The sequence below is a fragment of the Chelonoidis abingdonii genome, chromosome 5 (genome assembly GCF_003597395.2).
Source record: "Chelonoidis abingdonii isolate Lonesome George chromosome 5, CheloAbing_2.0, whole genome shotgun sequence".
Classification (NCBI taxonomy): Eukaryota; Metazoa; Chordata; order Testudines; family Testudinidae; genus Chelonoidis; species Chelonoidis abingdonii.
The window spans coordinates 112,650,751-112,662,890 of record NC_133773.1 but is presented as its reverse complement, the minus strand read 5'-3'; the positions used below and the strand labels follow the sequence as shown (position 1 = coordinate 112,662,890).

Sequence of the window (12,140 nt, the reverse complement as noted above, 5' to 3'; positions counted from 1 at the left end):
AGGATGTGTTTGAGACCCCCAGTCTTCTCACCTTTTCTTCTGTCAGTACCCAGTGTTGCTTCTGCTCTGCTCACTCTACTTCTATTGCTAATTGGAGCAAATGTCAAGAGGGGCATTCCTTGGAATCTACAGGACCCACTAGATTTGTGGATCCCTAAGCACAGTATGGGCAGGATATATGACCATTAATTATATATGTGTGTATATATATGTGTGTAGTTTGCTTATGTTGAACTAGGGGGATAGCCTGTTTGTATTAGTGAGAGAAAATAGAGGCAGTAGTGTGTTCCTAGTCACCACAAGTAGATAATTACTTTAAAGTGCCAAATATTTTAAGTAGGGCTGTCAATTAATAGCAGTTAACTCATGCAATTAACTCAAAGAAATTAATCATGATTAAAACGTGATTCATTGTCGTGATTCATTGTTTTATGTTGTTTTGTTTTTGAGTTCACACCAATTGAAATATGTTAAATATTTTGGATGTTTTTCTACATTTTCATATAGTATTCTGTGATGTAATTGAAATCAAAGTGTATATTATTTTTATTAAAAATATTTGCACTATAAATATGATAAAAGAAATTGTATTTTTCAATTCACCTCATACATGTACTGTAGTATGTTATTTTTGTATTGTGTGTTATTTATGTAGTATTGTTTAACAGTGCAACTACTCGCAACTGTAGTATCTCTTTGTTGTGAAAGTGCAGTTTACAAATATAGGGTTTTTTTTTGTTACATAGCTGAACTCAAAAACAAAACAACATAAAACTTCAGAGGCTACAAGACTCAGTCCTACTTCCTGATCAACCAATCACTAAGATAAACAAGTTTATATACATATACAGGAGATAATACAGCCCTCTTCTTATTTACAGTGTCCCCAGAAACTGAGAACAGGCATTTGCATGGTGCTTTTGTAGCCAGCATTGCAAGGTATTTACATGCCACATTTGCTAAACATTTCTATGCCCCTTTATGCTTCAGCCACCATTCCAGAGGACATGCGTCCATGCTGATGATGCTCGTTAAAAAAAAAATTGCGTTAAATTTGTGACTGAATTCCTTGGGGGAGAATTGTATGTCCCTTGCTCTTTTTAACCCGCATTCTGCCATATATTTCATGTTATAACAGTCTCAGATGATGACCCAGCACACATTGTTCATTTTAAGAACACTTTCACTGCAGATTTCACAGAACACAAAGAAGGTACCAATGTGAGATTTCTAATTTTAGCTACAGTACTCTACCCATTGTTTAAGAATCTGAAGTGCCTTCCAAAATCTGAGAGGGATTAGTTTTGGAGCTTGCTTTCAGAAGTCTTATAAGAGCAACACTCCGATGCAGAAACTACAGAACCCGAACCACCAAGAAAGAAAATCAACCTTCTACTGGTGGCATCTGACTCAGATAATGAAAATGAACGTGTGTCGGTCTGCACTCCTTTGGATTGTTATCAAGCAGAATCTATAGTCAGCATGGACGCATGTTCCCTAGAATGGTGGTTGAAACGTGAAGGGATATATGAATCTTTAATGCATCTGGCACGTAAATATCTTGCGATGTTGGCTATAAGAGAGCCATGAGAAGAACGCCTGTTCTCATTGTCAGCTAACGTAAACAAAAAGCTGCCAGCATTATTTCCTGCAAATATAAACCAACTTGTTTGTCTGAGTGGTTGGCTGAACAAGAAGTAGGACTGAGTGGACTTGCAGGTGCTATAATTTTACATTGTTTTATTTTTAATACAGTTTTTTTGTATATAGTTCTACATTTGCACTACAGTACTTGTATTAGATGAATTGAAAAATGATTTTTTTTGGTTTATTTACAGTGCAAATACTTGTAATCAAAAATAAATGTAAAGTGAGCACTGTACACTTTGTATTCTGAGTTGTAATTGAAATCAGTATATTTGAAAATGTAGAAAACATCCAAAAATATTTAAATGGTATTCTATTATTGTTTAACAGTGCAACTAATCGCAATTAATTTTTTTAATTGCTTGACAGCCCTAATTTTAAGTGCAAGAAATTGCATTTATACTGTTGGCTCAATGGGAAAGACCAGTCTGGAGATGCTGTTTCCTGAAGGTTATCAGAAGAAATCAGAATACATCAATTGCTTACATAATATAAATTAAAGAATTTTTCCATGTTAACAATTTAAATCACAGTGGCTGATTATAGTAAGCGTTGCTATTGAGATAAAGACAAATATTTTCAGGTCATTGTGGTATTCGCCCTGAACTGACAGTGTATATTATGTTGCAGGTGAGTTATGTGAGGAGAAACTAGATTTCTGTGCCCAAGACTTGAACCCTTGTCAACATGGCTCAAAGTGCATCCTGACACTCAAAGGATACAAGTAAGCATAAAATATTGTCATAGTTCAACTACACTATTTCTACCATTCTCTTATTCTACTCCACCCCTTCCCAGTTTGTTTTCATGTGGGTCAATTCTGCTATCAGTGCACATTCATAATAATTGTGATCACATATCAATGGCAGAACCTGACCCATTTGTTTTCATATACACCCATGTATTAACTTGAAAAGTATCTAGTGAATTAACTGTTTTTTTTAGTAGTGTGGATTAAATAGGACCAATGAAGAATGGAGAGTTTCATTCTCTGTGACAGTCTACACAGAATCCTTTTGGAAACTTGGACTGTGAAGAGAATAATTAAGTTAAATTAAAGAGGGGTTATTGTACTGCTTTGTGAGTAGTAATTACAAGACAGGTTATTAGTAAGACACATTGAAGCCATTATAAAATAAGGAAGTTCATCACCAGGAAGACTAATCTTTAATTACAAGACATCCTTATTAACATTAATTAGTATGCACTCTTAAAAAGTATTTTAATGGACTTTAGATTAGTAGATTTAGGAAACCTGCTGCTTTCAACTGTCATTCACGAGCAATCTGTGTTATGTGATGTATTTTATTGTGTTCAAAATCAGCTTATGCCATTAAAATTGATATTCTTAGCACATTTTAAATAACAGGTTATTTTAAAAAGGCAGACTTTATCTGGAAATATTCAAATGTACATGCAGTGGAGCTAATAATTTTAAAGTGGATCACAATATTAAGAGTTATTTTGATGAACATTGTTGTACATTATATGCATTTACTCATTTTCATATCGTCAATCAATAAAACTATTGTTGCTTCTTGTACTTCATTACACAGAACATAAAACTTCCATATTACACTTTGAGATTTTAAACCAGAAAATGACACATTCAGTAGCTTTGAGCATGTATCTCACTTAGTCAGCTTTTTAACTTCTCAATAGTGTGCTTTATACTCATTTTTCCTTCACTTAACTCATTTCTTTTTGTCAGATAAAAGACTTAAGACAGATTTAGATATATTTTTATTGATGGGCCTAATTTAAAGAGTTATAGGCATTTAAATTTAAATTCAGTACTTCTAAACAAGTTGTAGGCATAAAAGTATGAGGCTGAGTGAAAAATTACTGAGGTAATCACAAAGATTGATGTAGTTAGGTGTTTGGTAAAAGAGAGAACATATAGATAACTTTTAGACAGCTGTGTTATTGCTAGTATGGATTTGTAATCTTGTCCATTGATCTGTGAGCTAAATAATTCTGAGCACTCATTCAACTTAATGTGTGAGGCTTTAACTGAAGAACTACCATTAACATTAATGATGAGATTTGCATTGTCAAAGCCCTGCATACAGTACTGAAAATACACCACTTCAAGTCAGTTTTTATTTTATTATGTTAAATAAAATTAAAAGAACCATACTGCAACCACTTTGGTTCATAGACAACAGAGTTTTTTTTAAATTCTGTTAGCTGAAATTTAAAAAAAACAGTTGTGATCACTCTAGCATGCCTGTGTAAATGCAGTGTTGCATTATTCATTGTTGTCTGATAACTGACAAAGAAAATATTCTGCACAAGGATACAAATCTTGGACTATTTTTCTGACTCCCAGCAACTAAGTTTACCATATTTACTTATTTTGAGTGGATGTACATTACTCATATATTCCAAGCAGAACTATCAGAATGATTCATGAGGGTCCTTCAGATTTACACCAAGTATATTTGATATAATATCAGATAATCAGTAACCACAATGTAATGGGTAAAATATAAGACCTGGTACTAACACTACCCAGATATCTGTTGGAAAAGTAATATGGCAAAACACAACATTTCCAGTAAGTTCTTGGGGACAACTTTTTGTTTCAGAAAGTGAAGGCAGTAACCAGGAGGGAAGCCATTTTAGACTTGATTCTGATTAAGGGGGATTTGGTAATGAATCTGAAAGTGGAAGGCAATTTGGATGAAAATGATCATGAAATGATAGATTTCATGATTCTAAGGAAGGGAAGGAGTGAGAGCAGCAGAATAAGGACAATGAACTTAAAAAAAAGCCGGGAGCAGAGCCACTGCTCCAGGATGGGGCAACATGGACAAGGGTGAGGGGGCCGAAGCTGGGGCTACAGCTGGGGGCGGGGGCAGGACTGGGAGCAGAGCCAAGGCCGGCAGCCGGGGCGTGGGGACAGCAGACGGGACTGGGGCCAGGAGCAGAGCTGAGTGCCCCCCGAACATTTCGCTGTGCCTCCTAAAGTGATGCGCCCCACAATTTGGAGATCTCTGATGTAATTAATCAATATATACACACTCTCAACACCATACTAGTTATATTTTAATAGTGCGTTATGTTAAAATGTGACTCAAAAAATTGATTTTCTAAATGCTGCACTTCAGTTTATAAAATACTCCATCTCTGGCATTTTCTTATGTATATTGTTTTTATAGACAGGCATAGTACTAACCGATATACTTTCCTGTTCAATAGATGTGATTGCACACCTGGATATGTAGGAGAACACTGTGATATTGACTATGATGACTGTCAAGACAACAAGTGTAAAAATGGAGCACACTGTACTGATGCAGTGAATGGGTATACATGTATATGCCCGGAAGGATACAGGTGAGAGAGACTTGAAGACAGGACAAACATTTATATTTTTATCATACCACGGGGTGATTTTGTCTGAAATACTGTTTTTTGTGTTTGTATTTAGTGGCCTTTTTTGTGAGTTTTCACCACCAATGGTTCTCCCTCGGACCAGCCCTTGTGATAACTATGAGTGTCAGAATGGAGCTCAGTGCATCATAAAAGTAAATGAACCAATATGTCAGTGTTTGTCGGGTTACCAGGGTGACAAATGCGAAAAGCTGGTCAGCGTAAACTTTGTGAACAAAGAATCCTACTTGCAAATTCCTTCAAGCAAGGTCCGCCCTCAGACCAACATCACTCTGCAGGTAAGGAGGGGTACATTGGCAAGAACTGATCTTGAGCCATGGTCATTTTCTTCACTGTAAATCACTGCAAGTTGACATGTGTCCTGATCATATATCATGGGGGAGGAATGCATACATGTAAAACAAATGCATACATACAAAAGTTGTCATTAGGTCAGTTAAAAACTTTAGACTCTCTGACCTACAGAGAACTAGAAGCACCATTGAAATTAGCATCACAACTGATGGATAGCTGATAGGGAAAAAATGATATTTATCATCTGACTATCCCAATTAATGTTTTATAACAAAGAAATAAATATTGGTAATGGCCATGGGAATGAGTTCAACCCATTTAGCATGTCAGGTTTATTTGAATTAATTTCCTTATAAATTAGTGTTTCTTTTTTCACTAGATTGCCACAGATGAGGACAGTGGAATCCTTCTGTACAAAGGTGACAGAGATCATATTGCAGTGGAGCTGTACCGTGGTCGAGTGAGGGTCAGTTATGACACAGGATCTTATCCAGCATCTGCCATTTACAGGTGAACCCAAATAAAATAAATTACAGTTCAAGACAAAATGTATATGATCTCCTGCTGTCTGGGGTCTAACATCAGATTTTGCAATACACATTTAGAAGAGAGAATATTTTTTGACAAAATGTAGTGTCAGACTTTATGGAACTAAAAGACTACTACTACTTAAGCACCTAATTTCAATAGGAAAATTACCTTAATATGAAAAATAGTATATAGAATGGTATGTGTTAAACTGAAAATAAAGGGTAAGTTTCTACAAGATATTTACACTTTTTTTTTTTTAAGACTAAATACATGCAAACAATCTTTCTCTTTTATTCTTCTTCACAGGTGATTTCCTAGTCTGTAGTGTGGCCTAAAAGTTAGTGTTACCTGAAACTCCATAAACAAAAGTGAAATTGCAATTTCTCTGTGTCCTCATGTCAGACATGCCTCTACAGTGGGGCATTTCCCTCCTTTAGCAACTGGAGGCAAGCTAGATCTTTGGCTATGAGCCAAGGTTTAGGACCAGGTCTGAGAGAGAATTTCCCTCTGCTTCCAAACTTGTGCAGACACAGGCTCCACATTTCCTTTTGTAATAAGCTTTCCCTAGGATTTTTGGACTATTTTAAACTACATTTTTCTAATTTTTTCATTGGCTTTTAGGTTTTTCCTCCTCAAAATTACTATCTTCAAAAATATCTTCTCCTAGGTTTCTGAGGAGAGTTCATGGGGAAGCACCGTGGGGCAGCACCCTCACCTCCTCTTTCTTCAGAATTGTCAGATTGAGACAGGGGGAGGGATAGCTCAGTGGTTTGGGCATTGGCCTGCTAAACCCAGGATTGTGAGTTCAATCCTTGAGGGGGCCATTTAGGGTTCTGGGGCAAAAATCTGTCTGGGAATTGGTCCTGCTTTGAGCAAGGGGTTGGACTAGATGACCTCCTGAGGTCCCTTTCAACCCTGCTATTCTATGCAAGGGGAAGCAAAAGGCCAAAAGATTTCACCATTATTGACCCCAACTACCACCGCCAAGAAAGTTCCCAAGTGCAAATGTAAGAGCTGAGCTGGCACTTAGGTTAGGTCCATGCCAAACCAGTTAAACAAGCTGCAAGAAATCTTCCCTCACTGAAACCAGGCCAAAACCCAGCAGCATAGAATGCCAAGTACACTTTTCAAAGCATTCTTCCCAGACAAAATCTTTTCAGCGTTTTCAGAAAGAAAACACAAAAGAGGTGTGAACACAACTAAAGCAAACTCATTTTAAATCTGTGTTGAACCCGCGCGATCTTTTTGATTTGGTTTGATTTGGTTTTGCAGTATTGACTTAGCTCCTACTCATGGTTATTATGACCACTTTTATGTGGTTTACAGTATAGTGATACATATTTGATGGAAATTGTAGAAGCTGTCACTTATTTTACATTTTGTAGGGGATATTTTATTTAAAATACATGACAAAACAGAATTAAAAACCTAATTTTTTTCTCTGGGGAAATAATGTTAAATTTTGTTAGGCAATAATATCAAGGGAACTAAGATAATTTATATGTATTCCACCAAAAACTGTTCTTATAACATACAATGTGTTTTTTAACCACAAAAAGTAGCATGACTTAAACAGTAACTATTTGGAAATTACTTCTGTTCTTCTATTGCAAGCCTAATTTATGGCATTTTGTTTATAGTTCTGATGAAATACCATAATTTGTAATTTTTTATGTTTCAAATATGTGCATTTAACTGAATTGAATAAAAATAGGACTTAAATTTACAAAAGAATCAAGGTAAGTTTTTAAAACATGATTGTTAGAAAATTGGATGCAACAAATTCTGTTTCCCTGTGAATCTGCGGTTCAAAATAAGATGATAATCCTTTTATCTGGAGTAATGTTGAAAAGAAACTGAGATTAGGTCCTTGTATTGGTAGGAATGGGAATTAACAGGGATTGTTTTTCTTGGATTTATATTTATTAGGCCTACCAGCTACCTTTAAAAACCATCAACAACCCAGGCGGCATGTAATTTCCAGTTATTTGCATTCTGGCTTGCTTAAACCCTTCAAGCCATTGCCTGTAGCTCTTTCCAGATTAAAAACCTTATATCCTGTCATCTATTCTGTACATTTTATGCAGTATTACTTGCACTATCTTATCTTACCTGTGCATTTCAGGGAAGGTAAAACCTGTGCATTTCAGGTAGGCTTTGTCTACACTTACAGCGGTGTGTAGAGTACAGGCATTTCTCACATAACTTCACACCAGTGGAAAGGCTCTGGCAGTTCTTCACTAACATAGCCTTTCACTGTGGGGTGGGGGAAGCTCTGGTGGGGGGAAGAGAGTAAGGAAAGGCTCTCACAGTCCCTGCTGCTGGAACCTTTCACCACAGCTGTTCCTAGGTGGGGTGCAGGGCCTGGGGCAGAAGTGACGGATTCGTCTCTTTCAGGACTGTCTGTGCCAGCCAATCACACCTGGCCCCCCAAAGTGCAGAGCCCAGAGCAGTTGCCCCGATTTGCCCTACCCCAGGGATGGCTCTGTGTTTTCACTATGGCAAGAAAAACTCTGGTAGGAGGGAGGCAGCCAGGTAAGGTTCCTGCAGCAGAACACTACACTGCTAAAAATAGCAGTGTAGACATGGGAGTTATTACTTGGGCATGTAGAGAGCCATGTAGGGTGTATAGCCTGCAGGTTCAGGAATGTAGAGCACTCTACTTCCCTAATCTGTGCCTCACCCTCTATACTGCTAGTTATACTTGTATTAGCTGTGCATGCAGTGTCTGTACTCTACACGTTGCCATAAGTATAGATTACCCTGAGAGAGAGAGAGGCTTTAAAGAACCATGACTCAAAAGATCTCAAATTTAATTGCAGCAATTTAAATTAAATGTAACATTAATAATAATAATAAAATAACTGGTGTGACTGTTCCATCAAAATAAAATATTTGTACAGCACTGTTCCTCCCTCACAGAACACAAATCTTTCCTCAAAGAGTATACTCTGAATTACATGGTATGTGAAGACCACAGACAGACAGTGAAGAAGGGTGAGGAGAGGAGGACGACAAAGGTAGTAAGATGATAAAGTTGCTCAGTAAAGCGTGTAAGCATCTTGATTCTCCTTTGTGGTGGTGTTAATCTTCCTTCCTCTCACTTCTAATAGATGAGATGGTAGAAGTGAGTTTTTGAAGGGATTTACATATGGCAAAGGGGTGAAGGGAGTGGTGACTGTAAGGGAGAAGGCTTGGGAGGAAATTAGCATTCTGTTGAAAGCTCATCTCTTCTAAGTGCTTTAAAACCCATACAGTTAATCAGACTGACATTTGCTGTGCCTTTGGAAGGTTCGGGGTTCTGCTAGTGATCCAGATATGGCGCCATTTGCCCAAGGGTCAAGATATAGCACTTGGGGAAAAACAGCTTTTCTTAAAGCTAATAGAATCTAGTGACCTTTTTTTGCTCATAGATCGTGCTCAAAGTGGAGCTCGGATCATAGCACTAGGGACTCAGATGCTCAAGGGTTACCTGAACACAGTGCATCATGCCCACCAGATGTATGGGTAGAAATCAAATTAAAAAGCTATTTGACAAAGAGTTTGTGTGTCCAATGACATACATCAAGTATGTGCAGACAGAGAGAGGCTAACTATCTGGAAAACTACCTATACATCACAGTACCTGGGTGGTGCTGAAGATATATCATAGTAATCAAATCCAAGCACCACCCCAGGCACCTAGGACAGAAATCTAAGTAAAAAAACAAACACGGCTATTGCTCCAATCTACCTCTATCAAAAGAGGATGTTTAGTTTGGGGAAATGTAATCTGAATACAGCAGAACATTCAGAAGGTGCTGAAACCATTTTTTAAAAAGAAACTAAACTACACAGCAAATGCTTGCTGGGAGGGGAGCGTGATGAGGGAATGGGAGGGAAAGGGTTAGGGAATTCGGTGATGGGGATGGGATGGAGACTAGGGGGAGTTGGAGTGGAGAGGGTGGGACACTGGAAAAGGAGATACGGGGGTAAGTGACAGGACTGCAGGAGAATAGGGGCAAGGTGCCTGTGAGCCCCACATTCCTCTCCCATGTGTGTGCCATGATCTGGGAGCTCCAAACTCGTCTACATGGGTGTGACCCTGCCCTTCTTAAGTGAGCCAGGGTCTGAAGCGGGTTTGCCTGGTGTGATCCCCTCTTCCTACCTCCTCATGTGAGCAGCAGTCTGGGTATCACTACACTCCAGGGGTGATTGAGCCCCACTCCCTGACTTCCTGTGTTTGCCTGTCCATCTATGGCAGTCAGTCCCCCACCACCGCATGAGAGCCAGGTTCAAGGGGCCTGCTGTTCTAGGGAAGGTCTGAGTCCTTTTCCCTGTCCTCCCATGTGAGATGGAATCTGGGATGTCTTGTCCCTCTAAGGGAGTCTGAGCCCATCTCTCCTCCTCTGAGACAGAATCTCATGACCCTGTGGGTGGAGAGCCTAGAACAGGCATTCTCAGGGCATGCATCAGGAACTCAAGGCTGAGACTGGGGTGAGGAGCTGAGACTGGATATGCTTGACACACATCAGAAAGATTCCAGCACTGGGTAGGTAAGAGAATACCCACTGACATGAGTGGAGCAGCTCACACGTTTCAGACTTACTGTTTCAGGCTGTATTCATTTCCTTAGAGTATTCTCCTTCAGCTGAGGGGTGTCATCAGGAAGACCAAAACACAACTGGAGTTGCAGCTAGCAAGGGATGTGAAGGGTAACAAGAAGGGTTTCTACAGGCATGTTAGCAACAAGAAAAAGGTCGGGGAAAGTGTGGGACTTTTATTGAATGGGGTGACAGATGATGTGGAAAAAGCTGAAGTACTCAATGTTTTTTTGGCTCAGTCTTCACAGTCAAGGTCAGTTCCCACACTGCTGTCCTGGGCAACACAATATGGGGAGGAGGTGAGCAGCCCTCAGTGGTGAAAGAACAAGTTAAGGACTATTTAGAAAAGCTGGACATGCACAAGTCCATGGGTTCAGATCTAATGCATCTGAAGGTGCCGAGGGAATTGGCTGATGTGATTGCAGAGCCATTGGCCATTATCTTTGAAAATTCATGGCAGTCGGAGGAGGTCCTGGATGATTGGAAAAAGGAAAAAGTGCCCATCTTTAGAAAAGGGAAGAAAGAGAACCCAGGGAACTAAAGACCAGTCAGCCTCACCTGAGCAGATCCTCAAGGAAACCCTTAAGTATTGGATGAATGGACTATAAACTGGATAGAAAGCTGGTTAGATTGTCAGGATCAACTGGTAGTGATCAATGGCTCCATGTCTAGTTGGCAGCCGGTATCAAGCGGAATGACCCAGGGGTTGGTCCTGGGGCAGTTTTGTTTAACATCTTTGTTGATGATGAGATGGATTGCACCTTCTGCAAGTTCACAGATGACACTAAGCTGGTGGGAGAGGTAGATATGCTGGAGGGTAGGGATAGGGTCCAGAGTGACCTAGACAAATTGGAGGACTGGGGGAAAGAAATCTGATGAGGTTTAACAAGGACAAGTGCAGAGTCCTGCACTTAAGATGGAAGAGTCCCATGCACTGCTACAGGCTGGGGACCGACTGGCTAAGCAGCAGTTCTGCAGAAAAGGATCTGGGGATTACAGTGAATGAGAAACTGGACATGAGTCAGCAGTGTGTCCTTGTTGCCAAGAAGGCTAACAACATATTGGGCTGCATTAGTTGGAGCATTGCCAGCAGATCAAGGGAAGTGATTATTCCCCTCTACTTGGCACTGGTGAGGCCACATCTGGAGTATTGCGTACAGTTTTGGGCCCCCCAATATAGAAAGGATGTGAACAAATTGGATAGGGTCCAGCGGAGGGCAATGAAAATGATCAGGAGGCTGGGGTACATGACTTACAAGGAGAGGCTGAGGGAATTGGGCTTGTTTAGTCTGCAGAAGAGAAGAGTTGGGGGGCGGGATTTGATAGCAGCCTTCAACTACCTGAAGCAGGGTTCCAAAGAAGATGGAGATTGGCTGTTCTCAGTGGTGGCAGATGACGGAACAGGGAGCAATGGTTGCAGTGGGGGAGCTCTAGGTTGGATATTAGGAAACACTATTTCACTAGGAGGGTGGTGAAGTACTGGAATGGGTTATCTAGGGAGGCAGTAGAATCTCCATTCTTAGAGGTTTTTAAGGCCCAGCTTGACAAAGCCCTGGCTGTGATGATTTAGTTGGTATTGATCCTGCTTTGAGCAGGGGATTGGACTAGATGACCTCCTGAGGTCTCTTCCAACGCTAATCTTCTATGATTCTGTGATCTCATTGAGTTGAATGGGACCACTTAACT

General features: G+C 39.7%; 1 protein-coding gene across 8 annotated transcripts in view; it reads left to right on the top strand.

The window, feature by feature from the left end:
* SLIT2 (slit guidance ligand 2) overlaps positions 1 to 12,140 on the top strand; it is a 408,552-nt gene that overhangs the window by 376,300 nt on the left and 20,112 nt on the right. For all 8 annotated transcript variants that reach the window (XM_075066554.1, XM_075066552.1, XM_075066553.1 and 5 more), the window contains 4 exons: positions 2,278 to 2,371; positions 4,852 to 4,989; positions 5,084 to 5,324; positions 5,720 to 5,850. In XM_075066554.1, the coding sequence (XP_074922655.1) occupies positions 2,278 to 2,371; positions 4,852 to 4,989; positions 5,084 to 5,324; positions 5,720 to 5,850 (604 nt within the window). The remainder of the gene's footprint in view (positions 1 to 2,277; positions 2,372 to 4,851; positions 4,990 to 5,083; positions 5,325 to 5,719; positions 5,851 to 12,140) is intronic.